At 42.6% G+C, this 26466-nt stretch overlaps 1 protein-coding gene across 1 annotated transcript in view; it reads right to left on the bottom strand.

Annotated features, from left to right (window-relative positions):
- Positions 1–26466, bottom strand: part of LOC110491175 (sodium-dependent neutral amino acid transporter SLC6A17-like) — a 47867-nt gene that overhangs the window by 15301 nt on the left and 6100 nt on the right. Inside the window, exons 2-5 of the mRNA XM_036947725.1 lie at positions 22145–22561; positions 17615–17772; positions 8318–8447; positions 7176–7357 (exon numbers count right to left, since the gene is read on the bottom strand). Coding sequence (XP_036803620.1) covers positions 7176–7357; positions 8318–8447; positions 17615–17772; positions 22145–22442 — 768 coding nt within the window. The 5' untranslated portion in view covers positions 22443–22561. The remainder of the gene's footprint in view (positions 1–7175; positions 7358–8317; positions 8448–17614; positions 17773–22144; positions 22562–26466) is intronic.

The raw sequence follows: 26466 nt of genomic DNA, 5'->3' as shown, positions 1-26466 counted from the left end.
TCCAGCCAACTTGACACAACTGTGGGTGTTAATAATGTTTGTACTCAGTGTACAGGGAATAAGGTATTATTTGGAATCCAGACAAACTGTCAGAACTTGTTATATATTTCTCTCTTCCAAAATGTGGGTTGGATTGTTGTGTTGTGATCATGACTCATTGTTTGGACTGAGATGAAAGCACTTTGTTAGGCTGAATCACAAATGGCACCCTATTCTCAAGTTTGACCAAGGCTCTGGTCAAAAGTAGTGCACTATATAGGGAATATGCTACCATAGGGCTCTGGTTAAATGTAGTGCACTATATAGGGAATAGGTCACCATTTGGGAAGCAGCAATGGAGTTGTTGGCCAGCCAACATATTATCGAACAACACTGTGCCTCCTAGACTCTTTAGACTAAGCTCATTCATTTGGCTTCCTTCCCATAACACAAGATAATACAAAGATAGAATTGTTTAACACAAGATAATACAAAGATAGAATTGTTTAACACAAGATAATACAAAGATAGAATTGTTTAACACAAGATAGTACAAAGATACTATTGTTTAACACAAGATAATACAAAGATAGAATTGTTCAACACAAGATAATACAAAGATAGAATTGTTTAACACAAGATAATACAAATATAGAATTGTTTAACACAAGATAATACAAATATAGAATTGTTCAATACAAGATAATACAAAGATACTACTGTTTAACACAAGATAATACAAATATAGAATTGTTTAACACAAGATAATACAAATATAGAATTGTTTAACACAAGATAATACAAAGATACTATTGTTTAACACAAGATAATACAAAGATACTATTGTTTAACACAAGATAATACAAAGATACTATTGTTTAACACAAGATAATACAAAGATACTATTGTTTAACACAAGATAATACAAAGATACTATTGTTTAACACAAGATAATACAAAGATAGAATTGTTTAACACAAGATAATACAAATATAGAATTGTTTAACACAAGATAATACAAATATAGAATTGTTCAACACAAGATAATACAAAGATACTATTGTTTAACACAAGATAATACAAAGATAGAATTGTTCAACACAAGATAATACAAAGATAAACAATTCTATCTTTGTATTATCTTGTGTTGAACAATTCTATCTTTGTATTATCTTGTGTTAAACAATTCTAACACAAGATAATACAAATATAGAATTGTTTAACACAAGATAATACAAATATAGAATTGTTCAACACAAGATAATACAAAGATACTATTGTTTAACACAAGATAATACAAATATAGAATTGTTTAACACAAGATAATACAAATATAGAATTGTTTAACACAAGATAATACAAAGATACTATTGTTTAACACAAGATAATACAAATATAGAATTGTTTAACACAAGATAATACAAAGATACTATTGTTTAACACAAGATAATACAAAGACACTATTGTTTAACACAAGATAATACAAAGATACTATTGTTTAACACAAGATAATACAAAGATACTATTGTTTAACACAAGATAATACAAAGATACTATTGTTTAACACAAGATAATACAAAGATAGAATTGTTTAACACAATATAATACAAAGATAGAATTGTTTAACACAAGATAATACAAATATAGAATTGTTCAACACAAGATAATACAAAGATACTATTGTTTAACACAAGATAATACAAAGATAGAATTGTTCAACACAAGATAATACAAAGATAAACAATTCTATCTTTGTATTATCTTGTGTTGAACAATTCTATCTTTGTATTATCTTGTGTTAAACAATTCTAACACAAGATAATACAAATATAGAATTGTTTAACACAAGATAATACAAATATAGAATTGTTCAACACAAGATAATACAAAGATACTATTGTTTAACACAAGATAATACAAATATAGAATTGTTTAACACAAGATAATACAAATATAGAATTGTTTAACACAAGATAATACAAAGATACTATTGTTTAACACAAGATAATACAAATATAGAATTGTTTAACACAAGATAATACAAATATAGAATTGTTTAACACAAGATAATACAAAGATACTATTGTTTAACACAAGATAATACAAAGACACTATTGTTTAACACAAGATAATACAAAGATACTATTGTTTAACACAAGATAATACAAAGATACTATTGTTTAACACAAGATAATACAAAGATACTATTGTTTAACACAATATAATACAAAGATAGAATTGTTCAACACAAGATAATACAAATATACTATTGTTTAACACAAGATAATACAAAGATAGAATTGTTCAACACAAGATAATACAAAGATAGAATTGTTCAACACAAGATAATACAAAGATAGAATTGTTTAACACAAGATAATACAAATATAGAATTGTTTAACACAAGATAATACAAATATAGAATTGTTCAACACAAGATAATACAAAGATACTATTGTTTAACACAAGATAATACAAATATAGAATTGTTTAACACAAGATAATACAAATATAGAATTGTTTAACACAAGATAATACAAAGATACTATTGTTTAACACAAGATAATATAAAGATACTATTGTTTAACACAAGATAATACAAAGATAGTATTGTTTAACACAAGATAATACAAAGATAGTATTGTTTAACACAAGATAATACAAAGATACTATTGTTTAACACAAGATAATACAAAGATAGTATTGTTTAACACAAGATAATACAAATATAGAATTGTTTAACACAAGATAATACAAAGATACTATTGTTTAACACAAGATAATACAAAGATAGTATTGTTTAACACAAGATAATACAAATATAGAATTGTTCAACACAAGATAATACAAAGATACTATTGTTTAACACAAGATAATACAAAGATAGTATTTTGTGCTTTAACATTTTAGCCTTTCTCATAGGCTATGTCACAGTTCAGCCAGTATAAAAATGCTCATGAAAATGAATATACTTATACACGACAAGATGTGAATCTCTTCCTACTGTATTTTACACATAGAAAGTCCATAGGAAAATATCTGTATTTGAAAAAGTCAAACCCCAGCACAATTAATAATCTGGAATAACAACTGAGTGGATCGCTTAAACCTTCCAGAACAATTTCAACAACAACAGTGTTTCTTTTTCATGTAACCCCTCCCCCCCACTGTCTTACCAAAGATAGAATCATGTTACAACAGCATACAGTATCTGTCGGGAAGACAATGCCCCTGGCCCTGTTCCTTTCCAGTCAGTCATTGGTGCACTTGGAAAGTATTCAGACCCTTTGAGTTTTTCCACATTTAGTTACGTTTACAACCTTATTCTAAAATTGATTAAATAAAATACAAAAATCCTCATCAATCTACACACAATACCCCACCCATAATGACAAAGCGAAAAGAAAAAAAAAACAGTAATCAGACCCTTTGCGATAAGACTCGAAAATGAGCTCAGTTACATCCCGTTTCCATTGATCATCCTTGAGATGTATCTACAACTTGATTGGAGTCTACCTGTGGTAAATTAAATTGATTGGACATGATTTGGAAAGCCACACACCTGTCTATATAAAGTCCCACAGTTGACAGTGCATGTCAGAGCAAACACCAAGCCATGAGGTCGAAGGAGTTGTCCGTAGAGCTCTGAGACAGAATTGTTGTCGTGGCATAGATCTGGGGAAGGGTACCAAAACATTTCTGCAGCAATGAAGGTCCCCGGGAACACAATGGTCTCAATAATTCTTAAATGGAAGAAGTTTGGAAACACTAAGACTCTTCCTATATCTGGCCGCCCAGCCAAACTGAGCAATCAGTGGAGAAGGGCCTTGGTCAGGGAGGTGACCAAGAACATAATGGTCAGTCTGAAAGCACCAGATTTCTTCTGTGGAGATGGGAGTACCTTCCAGAAAGACAACCATCTCTGCAGCACTCCACCAATCAGGCCTTTATGGTAGAGTGGCCAGACGGAAGCCACTCCTCAGTAAAAATCACATGACAGCACGCTTGGAGTTTGCCAAAAGGCACCTAAAGACTCTCAGACCATGAGAAACAACATTCTCTGGTCTGATGAAACCAAGATTGAACTCTTTGGCTTGAATGCCAAGCCTCAGGTCTGGAGGAAACCTGGGACCGTCCCTACGGTGAAGCATGGTGGTGGCAGCATCATGCTGTGGGAATGTTTTTCAGCAGCAGGGACTGGGAGACTAGTCAGGACTGAGGGAACAATGAATGGAGCAAAGTACAGAGATCCTTGATGAAAACCTGCTTCAGAGCACCCAGGACCTCAGACGGGGGCAAAGGTTCACCTTCCATCAGGACAATGACCCTAAGCACACAGCCAAGACAAATTAGGAGTGGTTTCGGGACAAGTCTCTGAATGTTCTTGAGTGGCCCAGCCAGAGCCCGGACTTGAACCCAATCAAACATCTCTGAGAGACCTGAAAATAGCTGTGCAGCATCTCTCCCCATCCAACCTAACAGAGGTTGAGAGGATCTGCAGAGAAGAATGGGAGAAACTTCCCAAATACAGGTGTGCCAACCTTGTAGCGTCATACCCAAGAAGACTCGATGCTGTAATCGCTGCCAAAAGGTGCTTCAACAAAGTACTGAGTAAAGGGTCTGAATACTTACTATATACATGTGATATTTCAGTTTTTATTTTATATATACATTTTAGAAAATGTCTAAAAATGATTTTAGAATTTCGATTTTAGGCTGTAACATAAAAAAGTCTGAATACTTTCCGAATGCACTGTATACAGTACTTTCAGATAGTATATATACAGTACTTTCAGATACTATATATATATAAAGTACTGTATATATAGTACCTTCAGATAGTATGTATACAGTACTTTCAGATAGTATATATACAGTACTTTCAGATAGTATATATATAGTACTTTCAGATAGTATATATACAGTACTTTCAGATAGTATATATACAGTACTTTATATATATATATAGTACCTTCAGATAGTATGTATACAGTACTTTCAGATAGTATATATACAGTACTTTCAGATAGTATATATATAGTACTTTCAGATAGTATGTATACAGTACTTTCAGATAGTATATATATAGTACTTTCAGATAGTATATATACAGTACTTTCAGATAGTATATATACAGTACTTTATATATATATAGTACCTTCAGATAGTATGTATACAGTACCTTCAGATAGTATATATACAGTACTTTCAGATAGTATATATATAGTACCTTCAGATAGTATATATACAGTACTTTCAGATAGTATATATATAGTACTTTCAGATAGTATATATATAGTACTTTCAGATAGTATATATATAGTACTTTCAGATAGTATATATATAGTACTTTCAGATAGTATATATACAGTACTTTATATATATATAGTACCTTCAGATAGTATGTATACAGTACTTTCAGATAGTATATATATAGTACTTTCAGATAGTATATATACAGTACTTTCAGATAGTATATATATAGTACTTTCAGATAGTATATATACAGTACTTTCAGATAGTATATATACAGTACTTTATATATATATAGTACCTTCAGATAGTATGTATACAGTACTTTCAGATAGTATATATACAGTACTTTCAGATAGTATATATATAGTACTTTCAGATAGTATATATACAGTACTTTCAGATAGTATATATATAGTACTTTCAGATAGTATATATACAGTACTTTCAGATAGTATATATACAATACTTTATATATATATAGTACCTTCAGATAGTATGTATACAGTACCTTCAGATAGTATATATACAGTACTTTCAGATATTATATATATAGTACCTTCAGATAGTATATATACAGTACTTTCAGATAGTATATATATAGTACTTTCAGATAGTATATATATAGTACTTTCAGATAGTATATATATAGTACTTTCAGATAGTATATATACAGTACTTTCAGATAGTATATATATAGTACCTTCAGATAGTATATATATAGTACCTTCAGATAGTATATATATAGTACCTTCAGATAGTATATATACAGTACCTTCAGATAGTATATATATAGTACCTTCAGATAGTATATATATAGTACCTTCAGATAGTATATATATAGTACCTTCAGATAGTATATATACAGTACCTTCAGATAGTATATATATAGTACCTTCAGATAGTATATATATAGTACCTTCAAATAGTATATATACAGTACCTTCAGATAGTATATATACAGTACCTTCATATAGTATATATATATAGTACCTTCAGATAGTATATATACAGTACCTTCAGATAGTATATATATAGTACCTTCAGATAGTATATATATAGTACCTTCAAATAGTATATATACAGTACCTTCAGATAGTATATATACAGTACCTTCATATAGTATATATATATAGTACCTTCAGATAGTATATATACAGTACCTTCAGATAGTATATATACAGTACCTTCAGATAGTATATATACAGTACCTTCAGATAGTATATATATAGTACCTTCAGATAGTATATATACAGTACCTTCAGATAGTATATATATAGTACCTTCAGATAGTATGTATACAGTACCTTCAGATAGTATATATATAGTACCTTCAGATAGTATATATATAGTACCTTCAGATAGTATATATACAGTACCTTCAGATAGTATATATACAGTACCTTCAGATAGTATATATACAGTACCTTCATATAGTATATATATATAGTACCTTCAGATAGTATATATACAGTACCTTCAGATAGTATATATATAGTACCTTCAGATAGTATATATATAGTACCTTCAAATAGTATATATACAGTACCTTCAGATAGTATATATACAGTACCTTCATATAGTATATATATATAGTACCTTCAGATAGTATATATACAGTACCTTCAGATAGTATATATACAGTACCTTCAGATAGTATATATACAGTACCTTCAGATAGTATATATATAGTACCTTCAGATAGTATATATACAGTACCTTCAGATAGTATATATATAGTACCTTCAGATAGTATGTATACAGTACCTTCAGATAGTATATATATAGTACCTTCAGATAGTATATATATAGTACCTTCAGATAGTATATATACAGTACCTTCAGATAGTATATATACAGTACCTTCAGATAGTATATATACAGTGCATATATGCACGTGTATACACACACACAGATCTATATAATAGCTCTCGGCCTGCTACCTTCCCAGATGACTGGATACCCTTGATCACTGCCAGACAGACGATGAGCCAGGCGGCGAACAGGGACAGGGTCATTCTCCAGTTGAGGCCTCCGCTGTCCTCGATGGTGCTGGTGATGTTCAGGGTTTGCCGGTACCAGAAGTAGGTGGTGGCAGAAGACTTTTCACACTCCGGCTCGATGACTAGAGGGAGGGACGGAGGGAGGGAGGTGAGAAGGGAGACGGGGGAAGATAGGAGGAGAGAGGGAGATATGGGAGTGTGCAAAGAGGGGGGAGAAAGTACTAAATATACAGCTGTGAAGTATACATAGTGGCCAATGGTTAATATCTGCATAGAGGTCGCTGTGGGAGCTAAGACTAGCATGCCAACATAAGGTCAGTGTGGGACCTCAGACTAGCATGCTAACACAAGGTGAGTGGAGGAGCTAATGCGTGCTAATGCTGACGTAAGGTCCCTGACTCTGTCTGGATTGCTATGTGCTGCCTGCCGTCATCGCAGGGCATGCTGGGTACTCAGAGACTGGGCCGTACCTCCTGACAGTACGCAGCATCACACCTACCCTCTTAGGTCAGATTAAGTGTAGAGCCATCCCAGCTCTGTTCTGACTGCATCCCACCTCATCCTCTCTCTGCTCAACCAGCAGATTACCAGCTGTTCACGATATGTGACAGTAAAACATCATATCATTTGATGTAATGTATTGTTGACTATACAGTACTGAGCAGGCACAGTGAATGGAAAACTACAGTAGGCCAATGTAGCAAATGTAATGTAGTGTGGTGTATTCAGCTGTACCCAAGATCTCAGCCACGCTGTACTGCACAGTGGTTGACATTTATGTACCGTGATGTTATGTGACGTGATGTCATATGACGTGCTGTGATGTTATATGACGTGATGTCATATAACGTGCTGCGATGTCATATGAAGTGATTACTACTCTGATGATGTTCTGTGTTATACTACCCTGATGATGTTCTGTGTTATACTACAGGATGCTGTACTGTGTTATACTACCCTGATGATGTTCTGTGTTATACTACAGGATGCTGTACTGTGTTGTACTACATGATGCTGTACTGTGTCTCGCTGTGTTCACACTTTCTGTACTGTTATAAACTGTGCTGCTTGTGTGACCTTACTGGCTTGGCTCCCGTTGACCACTCTGATTGGGCACTCTGCCCAGGGCAGCGGGTACTGGAAGGACTGGAAGAAGTAGAAGATACTCCAGCCGATGATCACGTTGTAGTACAGGCCCACGAAACCACACACCTGGAGAGAGACAGAGAGAGAAAGGTAAAACAAGTTCTTCCAAGAAATGTCTGTCATTGCTCAAACTACAATGTTTGTTTTGTGGTGTGTATTTTATGTGATAGGGCTGTGTTTTTTATGTGATGGGGCTGTGTTTTGGGAAACCCATAGCATATCAGAGTTTCCATCAACCAAACGGTGGTGTCGTCTAGCTGGTTACACATACATATGGCTTTCCTGGCCGACACGCAAAGACCAACAGAAAGCTACACAGGAAATGCTATCATATGAATAGGCTTTTCTCTGTGATTCACTCTCAGACACTCAGGCAGCCCACAGCTGAAGTTTCTCTGAATAATTAAAGTCCTCTGTGTGTTCTAGGCCTCTATGTATTTATAGCTCCAGAGCAGAGCAGCGGAGCTCCTGGTGTCACATCCAGCCCATCTCAACCCTCACTGTCCCAGGTTACATCCAGCCTATCTCAACCCTCACTGTCCCAGGTTACATCCAGCCTATCTCAACCCTCACTGTCCCAGGTTACATCCAGCCTATCTCAACCCTCACTAATCCCAGGTTACATCCAGCCCATCTCAACCCTCACTGTCCCAGGTTACATCCAGCCTATCTCAACCCTCACTGTCCCAGGTTACATCCAGCCTATCTCAACCCTCACTGTCCCAGGTTACATCCAGCCTATCTCAACCCTCACTGTCCCAGGTTACATTCAGCCTATCTCAACCCTCACTGTCCCAGGTTACATCCAGCCTGCCTCAAAGTTCACTGTCCCAGGTTACATCCAGCCTGCCTCAAAGTTCACTGTCCCAGGTTACATCCAGCCTGCCTCAAAGTTCACTGTCCCAGGTTACATCCAGCCAATCTCAACCCTCACTGTCCCAGGTTACATCCAGCCTATCTCAACCCTCACTGTCCCAGGTTACATCCAGCCTGCCTCAAAGTTCACTGTCCCAGGTTACATCCAGCCTATCTCAACCCTCACTGTCCCAGGTTACATCCAGCCTATCTCAACCCTCACTGTCCCAGGTTACATCCAGCCTATCTCAACCCTCACTGTCCCAGGTTACATCCAGCCTATCTCAACCCTCACTGTCCCAGGTTACTTCCAGCCTGCCTCAACCCTTACTAATCCCAGGTTACATCCAGCCCATCTCAACCCTCACTGTCCCAGGTTACATCCAGCCTATCTCAAACCTCACTGTCCCAGGTTACATCCAGCCTATCTCAACCCTCACTAATCTCAGGTTACATCCAGCCCATCTCAACCCTCACTGTCCCAGGTTACATCCAGCCTATCTCAACCCTCACTGTCCCAGGTTACATCCAGCCTATCTCAACCCTCACTGTCCCAGGTTACATCCAGCCTATCTCAACCCTCACTGTCCCAGGTTACATCCAGCCTATCTCAACCCTCACTGTCCCAGGTTACATCCAGCCTGCCTCAACCCTCACTGTCCCAGGTTACATCCAGCCTGCCTCAAAGTTCACTGTCCCAGGTTACATCCAGCCTGCCTCAACCCTCATTGCCCTAGGCTACATACAGCTTAATCCTCACTGTCCCAGGCTGCATGGGCCTGGCTGACTGTCTATCTGCCTCTCCAGCAGGGCCTGGCTGACTGTCTATCTGCCTCTCCAGCAGGGCCTGGCTGATTGTCTATCTGCATTTCCAGCAGGGCCTGGCTGACTGTCTATCTGCCTCTCCAGCAGGGCCTGGCTGACTGTCTATCTGCCTCTCCAGCAGGGCCTGGCCGACTGTCTATCTGCCTCTCCAGCAGGGCCTGGCTGACTGTCTATCTGCCTCTCCAGCAGGGCCTGGCTGACTGTCTATCTGCCTCTGCAGCAGAGCCTGCGGGACTGATTTATCGACTGCAGTGGTTACATTCTAATATCAATGGGAGCATAATGGTGTCATTCTAAGTGGTAGGCTAGTATGAGTACTGTTACAGAGCCATCCAGTCTGCCTAACGCCTCACCATCTCAGGGTCAGACAGACTGACTGCAGTATACATACTGGCATAGCATATTATTTAGAATGCATGCCCAATACATTTCTTCTTTCTAAGTGGTATGTTAGTGTAGGTACATAAACATCCAGGTCCATCCGGCCTGCCTCAACCCTCAACCCTCACGCCTCACTGCCTCAACCCCCACGCCTCAACTCTCATGCCTGAAACCCTCACACCTCAACCCTCACGCCTCAACCCTCATGCCTAAAACCCTCACATCTCAACCCTCACGCCTCACTGCCTCAACCCCCACGCCTCAACCCTCATGCCTGAACCCTCACACCTCAACCCTCATATGCCTCAACCTTCATGCCTGAAACCCTCACGCCTCAACCCTCACGCCTCAAACCTCACGCCTCAACCCTCACACCTCACTGCCTCAACCCCCAAGCCTCAACTCTCATGCCTCACTGCCTCACGCCTCAACCATCACGCCTCACACCTCACTGCCTGAACCCCCACGCCTCAAACTTCAAGCCCTCCTGCCTCAACCCTCAAGCCTCAGGCCCTCACGCCTCAAACCTCACGCCTCAAACCTCAACCATCACGCCTCGACCCTCACACCTCAAACCTTACACTTCACACCTCAATGCCTCATGCCCTCCCGCCTCAACCCTCAAGCCTAACACCTCAAACCTTACGGCTCACACCTCAATGCCTCATATGGCCTCCCGCCTCAACCCTCAAGCCCAACACCTCAAATCTTACACTTCACACCTCAATGCCTCAGCACTGCATAGTACTGTATAGGGCCTCCTGCACTGTCTGCAATTTCCAATAGCTATAGTAGAATACTACTTAGAATGTATGTCCAATACAATGGTTAATTTTAAGATGTGTGTCCAATACAATGGTTAATTTTAAGATGTGTGTCCAATACAATGGTTAATTTTAAGATGTGTGTCCAATACAATGGTTAATTTTAAGATGTGTGTCCAATACAATGGTTAATTTTAAGATGTGTGTCCAATACAATGGTTAATTTTAAGATGTATGTCCAATACAATGGTTAATTTTAAGATGTGTGTCCAATACAATGGTTCATTTTAAGATGTATGTCCAATACAATGGTTAATTTTAAGATGTGTGTCCAATACAATGGTTCATTTTAAGATGTATGTCCAATACAATGGTTAATTTTAAGATGTATGTCCAATACAATGCTTCATTCTAAGATGTGTGTCCAATACAATGCTTCATTGGTATGCTAGCTATTAGATACTGACTGATTACAGACGGACTGACTGACTGACTGTGTCACTAACTGACTGATTGACTGACTGGCTGACTTACTGCGTGGCTGACTGACTGACTGACTGTGTCACTAACTGACTGACTGACTGACTGACTGACTGACTGACTGTGTCACTAACTGACTGACTGACTGACTGGTTGACTGACTGACTGACTGACTGACTGTGTCACTAACTGACTGACTGACTGATTGTGTCACTAACTGACTGACTGACTGACTGTGTCACTAACTGACTGACTGACTGACTGACTGACTGTGTCACTAACTGACTGACTGACTGACTGACTGTGTCACTAACTGACTGACTGACTGACTGACTGGTTGACTGGCTGACTGTGCCACTGACTGAGTGACTCACTAACTGACTGAAAGACTGACTCGCTGATTGATTGACTTAATCCCTGACTGACTGACTGGCTTATTAATTTACTGACTGACTCACTGAGTGACTGACTTACTCACTGGCTGACTGATTGGCTGACTGACTGGCTGACTGATTGACTGGCTGACTGATTGGCTGACTGGCTGACTGAATGGCTGATTGACTCACTGACGGACTCACTGACTGACTTACTCACTGACTGACTGGCGGACTGACTCACTGACTGACTAACTGTTGGCCTATGTTACATTATCCATGCTAGCACCTCTCTGGACCAGGGCTGCATGGGCCTGGCTGACTACAGACTGACCGACTGATTCACTGACTGACTGACTGACTACAGACTGACTGTGTCACTGACTGACTGACTACACACTGACTGACTAACTGTGTCACTGACTGACTGACTGATTGACTGGTTGGTTGACTATCTTGCTGACTGACTCATTGACTGACTCCTTGACTGATTGGCTGACTCACTGACTGACTGACTGGCTGACAGACTGACTCGTTGACTGGCTCACTGACTGACTCACCGACTGACTGATTGGCTGGCTGTAGCAGATGAGAGTGAGTGCCCTGAGATCTAAAGTCTGACTGACTGGCTGGCTGACTCACAGACTGACTGACTCACTGGCTGACAGACTCACTAGCTGACTGACTCACTGGCTGACTGACTCACTGACTGTTTGGCTGACTGACTCGCTGACTGACTGGCTGACTGACTCACAGACCCAAGACTCACCGACTTACTGACTGACTTACTGACTGACTCACTGAGTGACTGACTCACTCACTGAGCCACTCACTGACTGACTGGCTGGCTGGCTGCAGCAGATGTGAGTGTGGTGAGTGCCCTGAGATCTAATGTCTGACTGACTGACTAACTGACTCACTGGCTGATTGACTCACTAGCTGACTGACTCGCTGACTCACTGACTGACTGGCTGACTGACTCACTGATATCCTGGCTGACTGACTGACTGACTGGCTGACTGATTGGCGTACTCACTGACTGACTCACTGAATGGCTGATTCGCTGACTCACTGACTGTTTGGCTGACTCACTGACTGAATGGCTGACTACAGACTGACTGGCTGACTGACTCACTGACTTTCTGGCTGACTGACTCACTGGCTGACTGACTCACTAGCTGACTGACACACTGACTGACTCACTGACTGTTTGGCTGACTGACTCACTGACTGTTTGGCTTACTGACTTGCTGACTGACTGGCTGGCTGGCTGACTCACTGACTGTTTGGCTGACTGACTCACTGACTGTTTGGCTTACTGACTCGCTGACTGACTGGCTGGCTGGCTGACTCACTGACTGTTTGGCTGACTGACTCGCTGACTGACTGGCTGGCTGGCTGACTGTGGACATAGCAGATGTGATTGTGTTGAGTGACCTGAGCTCTAAAGTCAACTGTATTTTACAGACAGGCTAGCCTCTTGGTCCTTCAGTTAGCCACATAGCAACATAGACATCCAGAGCACACATCTTCTCCTGGACAGAAGCCTCTGCCTGAGAGTACTGAGGATGGAGGAGTGTGACATTTGACAGATGAAAGCGACTGGTAGTGCTGACGTCTGTATGTCAGTCTACTTTGAACTCTCTAGAGACACTAATGTGGTTAGGCCTTCTGAGGGACGCAAAATGTTTCATCAGACCACACGTCTGTCAGGTAAACTGAGACAATGACATCAAAACTGCTGTTTCGTGTCCTGGTGAATGGTATATGTTTGAGACAGTCTTGGCTGTTCATTGGAGAACAATAAACTATTCTATTATTGCGTTGCCAGAAGGCCTATTTGGCATTTTGTACTTATTAGGGTCCCCCATTAGCCGTACTCTTCTTGGGGTCCACATGAAACATGACATAAGACATAGTACAGAACACTATTAGTCAAGGACTGAAATACATACATTTAATACATACACACAATATCTAGGTCTAATACATACATAATACAGGGCAAATTATAATAAAAATATTTATAAAATGGCAGTGTCTCTTCACAGTCCCCTTTGTGCAGTAAAGTGTTATTTTATCTGGTTTTTAATCTGGTTTTATTGCTATCTTGAGTTACCTGGGATGGCATAAAATTATTATTATTATTATCTATTTAAAGAATGTGTGATTCCCAGCCTCTGTACTGAACCTGGGAACTATGAAGAGACCTCTGGTTACATGTCTTGTACCGATGAGTGTCTGAACTGTGTGCCAAGCTTTGTGGGTACCAGGTGGTTTGTCCTCATTTATAGACAGCTACAATTGTTTCATCTCTTCCACACCCACTTTGTAGAACTCAAAACTACAGTGCTGAAGGCTTAGCATTTGTTGTTTGCATTTCAGGCCTAAGTTTGCTAATCTTGTCAACAAAAAAGTTATTCAAGTGGTTGGCAACACCAAAGGGTTTTGTTAGGAACAAGCCATCTGCCTCAATGAAGGATGGAGCCGAGTTTGCTTTTTTGCCAAGAGTGTGCAAAGCTTTTATCAAGGCAAAGGGTGACTACTTTGAAGAATCTAAAATCTAAAATATACTTGATTTGTTTAACACTTTTTTGGTTACTACATGATTCCATATGTGTTATTTCATAGTTTTGATGTCTTCACTATGATTTTTGTCACGCCCTGATCTGTTTCACGGGTCCTTGTGATTGTCTCCACCCTCTCCAGGTGTCGCTGATTTTCCCCAGTGTATTTGCCGTTCAAATGGTCTCCAGATGTCGACAAAGCCTTTTTGGACCTGAAGCATCTGTTCACAACAGCACCCATCCTCATCCATCCGGACCCCTCGCGTCAATTTGTGGTGGAATTCGGATGTTGGAATGGGGGCCATCTTGTCACAGCGATCTGCCCAGGACCAGAAGCTTCATCCCTGTGCCTTCCTGTCCCATCGTCTCAATCCTGCTGAAAGGAACTACGATGTTGGCAACCGAGAACTCCTGGCGGTGAAGATGGCATTGGAATAGTAGAGGCACTGGCCGGAAGGAGCAGAACAGCCATTCCTGGTCTGGACCGACCATAAAAACCTGGAATATCTCTGTACAGCCAAGAGCCTCAACTCCAGGCAGGCACGGTGGGCCCACTTGTTTACCAGATTCAACTTCAGCATTTCCTACTGCCCAGGGTCAAAGAATGTGAAGCCTGACGCCCTCTCCGCCTATACAGTTCCTTTGCCACACCCTTGACCTCTGAAACCATTCTCCCTACCTCATGCTTTGCTGCCACTGTGGATTGGGGTATTGAGAACCTGATCCGCGAGGCACAACGATCCCAGCCTGGACCTGAAGGGAGCCTGGCTAACCGGATTTTTGTCCCTAATCCAGTCCAGTCCCGGTTCCTGCTTATTCCTCCAGGCTGACCTGTCATCCAGGGTCCCGTCGTACACCAGCCTTCTTTTGACAACGCTTCTGGTGGCCCACAATGGTTCCTGATGTCTCAGCCTTCGTCGCCGCATGCCCAGTGTGTGCTCAAAACAAGACTCCACGGCAAGCTCCTTCTGTCCTTCTGCAGCCACTACTGGTCCCTCATCATCCCTGGTCTCATATATCTCTGAACTTTGTCACTGGGCTCCCTCCGTCTGATGGCAACACTGTCATTCTGACGGTAGTCGACCGGTTTTCCAAGGCCGCCCATTTCATCCCTCTCCCCAAACTACCTTCTGCCAAGGAGACGGCTCAGCTTATGATGCAGCATGTCTTCCGGATCCACGGACTCCCGGTAGACATGGTCTCTGATCGGGGTCCTCAGTTCTCGTCTCAGTTCTGGAAAGCATTCTGCACCCTTATTGGGCCGTCGGCCAGGCTGTCATCTGGATTCCATCCCCAAACCAACAGTCAGTCGGAGCGAGCCAACCAAGACCTGGAAACCACACTGAGATGCCTAGTCTCAACCAATCCCACTACCTGGAACCAACAACTGGTCTGGGTGGAGTATGCCAGGAACACCCTTCCCTGTTCTGCCATGGGACTCTCCCCTTTCGAGTGCTCCATGGGGTATCAGCCTCCAGTCTTCCCGGGAACAAGAGCAGGAGGTCAGCGCACCCTCGGCCCAGATGTTTGTCCACCTCTGTCGATGTCCACCTCTGTCGGCTATTCTCACGACCAACTCCAGGTATCGTCGACAAGCGGACTGTTGCCGGACCCCAGCTCCCCTCGGCTGCATTGGGCAGAGGACATGGCTTTATATGGCTTTCCACTCGGGACCTGGCCGGGGAGTGTCTCCCCATTTCATTGGCCCTTTTCCCATCTCCAGAGTCCTGAGTTCCACTGCTGTCCGTCTTGTGTTACCCCGTACCCTCCGTATCCATCCTACTCTCCATGTGTCCAGAATTAAGCCCGTGTCTCACTGTCCTTTGTCTGTTTTACCAGGCCCATTCCAACCCCCCGGGTAATCGATGGCCAGGCAGTGTATACGGTGAGACGACTCCTGAAGGTTCGACCACGGGGCAGGGGTTTCCAGTACCTGGTTGACTGGGAGGGTCATGGCCTGGAGGAGAGGTGCTGGGTTCCTGGTAAAGACATCTTGGACCTGGCCCTCATCGCCAATTCCACCGCCGGCACCCCGGTCAGCCAGGTATGCACCCAGGTAGGACGACAGGTGGGGTACGCCCTGATCTGTTTCACCTGTTCTTGTGACTGTCTCCACCCCCTACAGGTGCTTTTTGTATTTCTCCTTTTTCTAATCCTCCTGGTTTTGACCCTTGCCTGTTTCTGGACTTTGTACCCGCCTGCCTGACCATTCTGCCTGCCTTGACCACGAGCCTGCCACTCTGTACCTCCTGGACTCTGATCTGGTTTTGACCTTTTTGCCTGTCCACGACCATTCTCTTGCCTACTCCTTTTGGAGTACAATTAACATTGTAAGACTCCAACCATCTGCCTCCTGTGTCTACATCTGGGTCTCACCTTGTGTCAGGATAATTCTACAATGTAGAAAATAGTCAAAATAAAGAAACCCCTTGAATGAGTCGGTGTGTCCTGTACATTAGTAGGCTTTATTATTCTATTACTCCCTCGGAAATCATTTGGGAAAAATATATTTTATATTTTATTCAGCTATGTTCAATTGTATTCTTCTCACTATAAAATGATACCACAGGAATGAAAACCAATCTTGTCTGCTAAATTAACTAAAATAGCCCACAGCCTACAGATCAGGGCCCTGACATAAGGTCGTCTCAGAATATGCTATTCTGTTCTTCTGAAATAGGTACAATTTTCTTCATATCATAACATTTCTTTAAACCTGCTTAAATAAATAATGGATTTATTGTGTGGTGGTGTAGGCTACATTCAAATGGATGTATTAGACTTTTTAAAATGTAGATGTGCTAAAGGTCCGCACCAGTGGCTCAAAGCCTAGAGATGCTAAACGCGTTTCTTGTAATTAACAGTCAAGTACCATGAGACCAGCAGTTATTTGCACGACATTCACCGGGCTGGCAAAATGTCATGACCGCCACAGTCCTTTAGTGTGTGTGTGTGTGTGTGTGTGTGTGTGTGTGCAAGCCTCTCACCATTAGACTGGAGACCCCGATGCCTCCTAGCTGAGGGTAAACGTAGTTCCACACCCCGATGCTGCCTCTCCTAATCCTCTGTCCCACCGCCAGTTCCAGGAAGAAGAGAGGGATCCCGATGAGGATGAGGAGGATGAAGTACGGGACCAGGTACGCACCTGAGAGGGGAAGGGGGTGGAGGGAGGGGATGGGGGAGGGGAAGAGTGAAAGGGAAGGAGAAGTGGAAGAAAGAGGAATGAGAAGGAGATGGAGAATGAAGAGGAAGAAGGTTAGGTACAAGTCAGTAAAGGTCAAATTGAAACAGCCTTCTGGATGGAAGGAAAAGGCTAGCACACTATATTTCACATTGAAAGAAATGTCTCAAGCAAAACAAAGAAAGACAGACTGGTTTGTCATGGTCATGTTTTCTATTATCCTACCTCTGCAGCCTCACCACTTCCTGTCTCTCTGTGTCTTCTGCAGCCTCACCACTTCCCATATCTCTCTGTCTTCTGCAGCCTCACCACTTCCCATATCTCTCTGTCTTCTGCAGCCTCACCACTTCCAGTCTCTCTGTGTCTTCTGCAGCCTCACCACTTCCCATCTCTATCTGGCTTCTGCAGCCTCACCACTTCCTGTCTCTCTCTGTCTTCTGCAGCCTCACCACTTCCCATATCTCTCTGTCTTCTGCAGCCTCACCACTTCCTGTCTCTCTCTGCCTTCTGCAGCCTCACCACTTCCTGTCTCCCTCTGTCTTGCACTAAACTGTACCTCTCTACTCTCCCTCTTTTAGCTCCACTGAGCACACAGAGCATCATCATGCACTCACAAACAACACATTTGCACCCCAATGAATACCCTAATCAACACAACCATGGCTGCCAGCCAACTCTCACTTGCTGCTGCTATTCCAGGAGACCAGAAAACAAATCCCAGTAATAACACACCTGGGACTAGGAGGCCTGGACTGGTTGTGCGGATCCAAACACAGCAGAGCGAAAGCCCTTCAGGTTTATAATGCTCTTTACTCTTTGGAACACAATTATTTTGATGGAGGGCTTATAATATAGTGGTGCTTTTTGCTGCTGTAATTGAGCACTGTAATACTGTAGCCTTTGTTCAATATCATCTCTACTGGCCTTTCATCAAAAGGCAATAGAATAGAGAGAACATGAAGGAGGGGGGAAAGGAGGAAGAGAGAGAGAGAGGAGAGGAGACGAGACGAGAGGAGAGGAGGAGACGAGACGAGAGGAGAGAGGAGGAGACGAGACGAGACGAGAGGAGAGGAGACGAGAGGAGAGAGGAGGAGACGAGATGAGAGGAGATGAGAGGAGAGGAGAGGAGAGGAGAGGAGAGGAGAGGAGAGGAGAGGAGAGGAGAGGAGAGGAGAGGAGAGGAGAGGAGGAGACGAGACGAGAGGAGAGAGGAGGAGACGAGACGAGACGAGAGGAGAGGAGAGGAGGAGACGAGACGAGAGGAGAGGAGACGAGAGGAGAGGAGGAGACGAGACGAGAGGAGACGAGAGGAGAGGAGAGAGGAGGAGAGGAGACGAGACGAGAGGAGACGAGAGGAGAGGAGAGGAGGAGACGAGACGAGAGGAGACGAGAGGAGAGGAGAGGAGAGAGGAGGAGAGGAGAGGAGACGAGAGGAGAGGAGAGGAGAGGAGAGGAGAGGAGAGGAGAGGAGGAGACGTAGGGAGACACAAATGGGCTGTCAAGGAGCATCAGAATCAATCATCACTAGGACAAGCCTGGACTTGAGGTTACAGGCTACCACGGTGTCAGGTTTCACTGGGACACAACAGTTTAGAAATGGCACCTGATGGCACACGACTTTCAAGAGTAAGTTGAGACTGACTGAGTTCCTCAAAAAAATTATATATATATATATATATATATATATATATATATATATATATTGAACACCTACTCATTAAGTGTTTTTCTTTATTTTTACTATTTTCTACATTGAAATAACACATATGGAATCATGTAGTAACAAAAGAGTGTTAAACAAATCAAAATGTATATTATATATAATAGCCACCCTTTTCCTTGATGACAGCTTTGCACACTCTTGGCATTGTCTCAACCAGCTTAATGATTTAGTCACCTGGAATGCAATTCAAATAACAGGAATTTATTTCCTTCCTAATGTATTTGAAGCTGCATTGAGTGTTGTGATAAGGTTAGAGTGGTATACAGAATAGCCTTATTTGGTAAAAGACCAGGTCCATATTCTGGCAAGAACAGCTCAAATAAGATAAGAGAAACGACCAGTCAATCCCGAACATTTCAAGAACTTTCAAAGTTTCTTCAAGTGCAGTCGCCAAAAACCATCAAGCGCTGTGATGAAACTGGCTCTCATGAGGACCGCCACAGGAAAGGAAGATCCAGAGTTACCTCTGCTGCAGAGGATAAGTTCATTAGAGTTAACTGCAACTCACATTGCAGCCCAAATAAATGCTTCACAAATAAAAGACACATGTCAACAACTGTTCAGAGGAGACTGTGTGAATCAGGCCTTCATGGCCGAACTGCTGCAAAAAAAAACACTACTAAAGGACACTAATAAGAAGAACAGACTTGTTTTGGGCAAGAAACACAAAAAAATTACATTAGACCGGTGAAAATCTGTCCTTTTGTCTGATGTGTCCAACCGCTGTGTCTTTGTGAGACACAGAGTAGGTGAACGGACGATCTATGCATGTATGGTTCCCACCATGAAGCATGGAGGAGGAGGTGTGATGGTGTGGGGGTGCTTTGCTGGTGACACTGTCTTGATTTACTTAGAATTCAAGGCACACTTAACCAGCATGGCTATCACAGCATTTTACAGCGATACGCAATCCCATGTGGTTTGTGCTTAGTGGGACTATCATTTGTTTTTCAACAGGACAATGACCTAACACACCTCCAGGCTGTGTAAGGGCTATTTGACCAAGAAGGAGAGGGATAGAGTGCTGCCTCAGAGGACCTGGCCTCCACAATCACCCAACCTCAACACAATTGAGATGGTTTGGGGTGAGTTTGACCGCAGAGTGAAGGAAAAGCAGCCAACAAGTGCTCAACATATGTAGAAACTCCTTCAAGACTGTTGGAAAAGCATTTCAGGTGAAGCTGGTTGAGAGAATGCCAAGAGTGTGCAAATATGTCATCAAGGCAAAGAAAGGGTGGCTACTTTGAAGAATCTCAAAGATAAAATATATTTACATTTTTTAAAATTACTACATGATTCCATATGTGTTATTTCATAGTTTTGATGTCTTCACTATTATTCTACAATGTAGAAAATAGTAAAAATACAGAAAAACTCTTGAATGAGTAGGTGTGTCCAAACCTTTGACTGCTACTGTATGTATATACTGTATGTAACCGTAATATATATATATATATTTATTCATTGATTTTAAGACGGAGGGGGGACCCGCACCCACCTTCCATCCCCTCGCGTTTTGGGAAACACTGTACTAGGGGATACTAGGGTATTATAGTACTAGTATAGCCAAGGGCAGTATATCTTTGAAACACTGTACTAGGGGATACTAGGGTATTATAGTACTAGTATAGCCAAGGGCAGTATATCTTTGAAACACTGTACTAGGGGATACTAGGGTATTATAGTACTAGTATAGCCAAGGGCAGTATATCTTTGAAACACTGTACTAGGGGATACTAGGGTATTATAGTACTAGTATAGCCAAGGGCAGTATATCTTTGAAGTCAAATGTATTATAGTCCTTCACCATGTTTATCCTTGTTGCAACAAGTGAACAAGATGCTCAGGGTCACCTATTGGATGTTCCCTGACTCAGCCTGGTACTACACCATAGAAAATGTGAATAGTGACAGCTACAACTGCCTGCTATTTCACACCTGTCCAGTCTGCCAGAACAATGACCCGCCTTGTCGAGAGATGTGATGCTCTTACCCCCCCACCATTTCTCCACCAGCCTGGGGTGACTGGTGACATCAAAACAAACTGCACTTTCTCAAGCCTTGTAAAGCTGTAAAGCCTTTTAAAGCTGTAAAGCCTTGTAAAGCTGTAAAGGATGAGCGTGTTCTGATACATACATAGTAAACACAGCATGGGTCTTCATGATCGTCATTATCATCATCATTATTATAACACAGTAACTACTTCACAGAGTTCCAAAAAACCCTCACTAGTAATTACAGTATGCAGATTGACTACAGTGCCCAGAATCTCCGGTGACTACAATACCCAGCTCCTCCATTCTTCCGGCCTAGGTAGAGGAACCTCAATACGATAGCGAGGCCTATAGGGAAGCCCACCCCCACCGAAAATACAGTCTCCATAATCCCCACTAGTGACAACAGTATCCATATCCCCCCACTCCAAGAGTGACTACAATACCCAGAACCCACCTCCTCTGTTCTTGTGACACAGGTAGGGGAACCTCCAAATGTTTCCCAGCCCCACAGATAATCCCGACAAAGACTAAGGTACCCATATCCCCCCTGTGACTACACTATCCAGAATCCCCACCAGTAACTAAGTACAATACCCAGATTCCCCAGCGTTACCCACCTCCTCCGTTCTTCTGACACAGGTAGGGGAACCTCCAGACATTGCCCAGCCCCACAGAGAACCCGACCTGGGCCAGGATGTACTGCAGCTTGCTGTTCCAGGCCGGCCTCCCCTCCTCGTCCCCTGGAGAAGGTAGCAGGCCCTTGCCCATAGCCGGCTGGGCCCCGGGGCTGAGACCCATACTCATTCGGCTGCTCTTATAGTCCAGGGGCTCGGCCAGGGTCAGGAGGTCCGCCACTGACTCAGTGACGGGATCACTGTGAGGGAGTCCCAGGGTCACCTTGCTGTTTTTAGGCATGGTGGCGGTGGATGGTGAGGGTGGTCTAGGGTCAGGGGTACGATGTCAGAAGGGGTCAGAGATGGTCAAAAGGTAGATTCCACAGATAGAGGCGTAAATATGTTTTTTTTGTCTTGAACCTGGAAAGAGACAAGTTACGAGTTGGTTAGAGAAATCTTTCTATGTCCTAAACAATCAGACTTGGAAATATGTCTCTGTATATGCCTTAAAACACAGATAATTTACAGCGACAAAAGCTCAATGTCTATATCTTATGCAACTAGACAAATACAGACACCCTATCCACAGCAGTCTCCTCTCCTCTCCTCTCTGTACGGGCTCTTTAAAACCACAGTAGTTTTGATCAAAGAGCCTAACATTTCAGCATGATTCAGCTGTATTTATGTCAGTCCCAATTATTCCAGGTCTAAGGTAATAGCTAAAGGAGATTTGTCTAGAAATTGAGTCTGAATGGAAATTGCCTGAGCTCACGGCATTGGGCAATTGAATGTAACTTTGTGGAGTGAGACTGTGTAAAACCCTCTAATCTCTGGTTGGTTGGTTGGCTGCTTGGGGTGGTCGGCTGACTGGCTGCTTGACAAGTCAGTAGCTCCTCCTCAGAGGGATGCTATGTTGTTGGTTTAGCCAGTACATCTGATGGGGGAAGGGTCTGTGCTATACAGTTGAAGTTGGAAGTTTACATACACTTAGGTTGGAGTCATTAAAACTCGTTTATCAACCACTCCACACATTTCTTGTTAACAAACTATAGTTTTGGCAAGTCGGTTAGGACATCTACTTTCTGCATGACACAAGTAATTTTTCCAACAATTGTTTACAGACAGATTATTTCACTTATAATTCAATGTATCACAATTCCAGTGGGTCAGAAGTTTACATACACTAAGTTGACTGGGCCTTTAAACAGCTTGGACAATTCCTGAAAATTAGGTCATGGCTTTAGAAGCTTCTGATAGGCTAATTGACATAATTTGAGTCAATTGGAGGTGTACCTGTGGATGTATTTCAAGGCCTACCTTCAAACTCAGTGCCTCTTTGCTTGACATCATGGGAAAATCAAAAGAAATCAGCCAAGACCTAAGAAAAAAGATTGTAGACCTCCACAAGTCTGGTTCATCCTTGGGAGCAATTTCCAAACGCCTGAAGGTACCACGTTCATCTGTACAAACAATAGTACGCAAGTATAAACACCATGGGACCATGCAGCCGTCATACAGCTCAGGAAGGAGACGCGTTCTGTCTCCTAGAGATGAACGTACTTTGGTGCGAGAAGTGCAAATCAATCACAGAACAGCAGCAGAGTACCTTGTGAAAATGCTGTTGGAAACAGCTACAAAAGTATCTATATCCACAGTAAAACAAGTCCTATAGTCCCTTGGTAAATCTGACCACGAGTCCATTTTGTAGCTCCCAGCCTATAGACAGAAACTAAAACAGGAAACGCCCATGCTGGGGTCTGTTCCAACGCTGGTCCGACCAATCGGATTCCACGCTTCAAGATTGCTTCGATCACGTGGACTGGAATATGTTCCGGATAGCCTCAGACAACAACATTGATGTATACTCTGATTCGGTGAGCGAGTTTATTAACAAGTGCATCGGTGATGTTGTACCCAAGGTGACTATTAAAACCTTCCCAAACCAGAAACCGTGTCTTGATGGCAGCATTCACGCAAAACTGAAAGTGCAAACCACTGCTTTTAATCATGGCAAGGAGACCGGAAACATGACCGAATACAAACAGTTTAGCTATTCCCTTCGCAAGGCAATCAAACAAGCTAAGCATCAGAATAGAGACAAAGTAGAGTCGCAATTCAACGGCCCAGACACGAGACGTATGTGGCAGGGTCTACAGTCAATCACGGATTACAAAAAGAAAACCAGCCCAGTCGTGGACACCAGCGTCTTGCTCCCAGACAAATTAAACAACTTCTTTGCTCGCTTTGAGGACAATACAGTGCCACTGACACGGCCCGTTACCAAAACCTGCAGGCTCTCCTTCACCCCGGCCAACGTGAGTAAAACATTTAAACGTCTTAACCCTCGCAAGGCTGCCGGCCCAGATGGCATCCGTAGCCGTGTCCTCAGTGCATGCGCAGACTAGCTGGCTGGTGTGTTTAAGGACATATATAATCAATTCCTATCCCAGTCTGCTGTTCCCACATGCTTCAAGAGGGCCACCATTGTTCCTGTTCCCAAGAAAGCTAAGGTAACTGAGCTAAATGACTATCGCCCCGTAGCACTCACTTCTGTCATCATGAAGTGCTTTGAGAGACTAGTCAAGAATCATATCACCTCCACCCTACCTGACACCCTAGACCCACTCCAATTTGCTTACTGCCCCAATAGGTCCACAGACAACACACTCGCAATCACACTGCATACTGACCTAACCCATCTGGACAAGAGGAATACCTATTTAAGAATGCTTGATTGATTACAGCTAAGCATTTAACACCATAGTACCCTCCAAACTCGTCATTAAGCTCGAGACCCTGGGTCTCAACCCTGCCCTGTGCAACTGGGTCCTGGACTTTCTGAAAGGCCGCGCCCAGGTGGTTAGGGTAGGAAACAACATCTCCACTAGAGGTTGACCGATTATGATTTATCAACGCCGATGCCAATACCGATTATTGGAGGACCAAAAAAAGCTGATACCGGTTGCATATACCCTGGCTCTGCGTGCAATGAACGCAAGAGAAGTGACACAATTTCACCTGGTTAATATTGTCTGCTAACCTGGATTTCTTTTAGCTAAATATGCAGGTTTAAAAATATATACTTCTGTGTATTGATTTTAAGAAAGGCATTGGTGTTTAGGTTAGGTACAGTCGTGCAACGATTGTGCTTTTTTCCGCAAATGTGCTTTTGTTAAATCATCCCCCTGCGTTGCATTGATTATTTGCAACGCAGGACAAGCTAGATAAACTAGTAATATCATCAACCATGTGTAGTTAACTAGTGATTATGATTGATTGATTCTGTCGCGACTCCGACCGAAGGTGGCTCCCCTTCCTGTTTGGTGGCGCTCGGCGGTCGTCGTCGCCGGCCTACTAGCTGCCACTGATTCTTTTCTCCCCCTCCTTATGTGTTTATTGATTACACCTGTTTTGAGTTGGTTGTATTAGTTGGGCTCCTCGTGGAGTGCAATGAGAGGCAGGTGGTTAGAGCGTTGGACTAGTTAACCGTAAGATTGCAAGATTGAATCCCAGAGCCGACAAGGTACCCCTAAACAAGGCAGTTAGCCCACCGTTCCTAGGATGTCATTGAAAATAAGAATGTGTTCTTAATTAACTGACTTGCCTCGTTAAGTAAAGGTGTAAAAAAAAAAAAACGGCAAATCGACGTTCAAAAATACCGATTTCCGATTGTTATGAAAACTTGAAATCGGCCCTAATTAATTGGCCATTCCGATTAACCGGTCGACCTCTAAACTTCACCCCGCTGATTCTCAACACTGGGGCCCCACAAGGGTGTGTTCTCAGCCCTCTCCTGTACTCCCTGTTCACCCATGACTGCGTGGCCATGCACGCCTCCAACTCAATCATCAAGTTTGCAGACAACACTACAGTGGTAGGCTTGATTACCAACAACAACGAGACGGCCTATAGGGAGGAGGTGAGGGCCCTCAGAGTGTGGTGTCAGGAAAATAACCTCACACTCAACGTCAACAAATCAAAGGAGATGATCGTGGACTTCAGGAAAAAGCAGAGGGAGCAGCCCCCTATCCACATTGACAGGACAGTAGTGCAGAAGAAGGAAAGTTTTAAGTTCCTCGGCGTACACATCATGGACAAACTGAAATGGTCCACCCACACAGACAGCGTGGTGAAGAAGACACTCAAACTTTTACAGATGCACAATCGAAAGCATCCTGTCGGGCTGTATCACTGTCTGGTACGGCAACTTCTCCGCCCACAACCGTAAGGCTCTCCAGAGGGTAGTGAGGTCTGCACAATGCATCACCGGGTGCAAACTACCCTCCAGTACACCTACACCACTGGATGTCACACGAAGGCCAAAA

This window comes from Oncorhynchus mykiss, chromosome 16, assembly GCF_013265735.2.
Source record: "Oncorhynchus mykiss isolate Arlee chromosome 16, USDA_OmykA_1.1, whole genome shotgun sequence".
In the NCBI taxonomy this organism is placed as follows: domain Eukaryota; kingdom Metazoa; phylum Chordata; class Actinopteri; order Salmoniformes; family Salmonidae; genus Oncorhynchus; species Oncorhynchus mykiss.
This window is presented reverse-complemented; position numbering and strand designations above follow the sequence as displayed.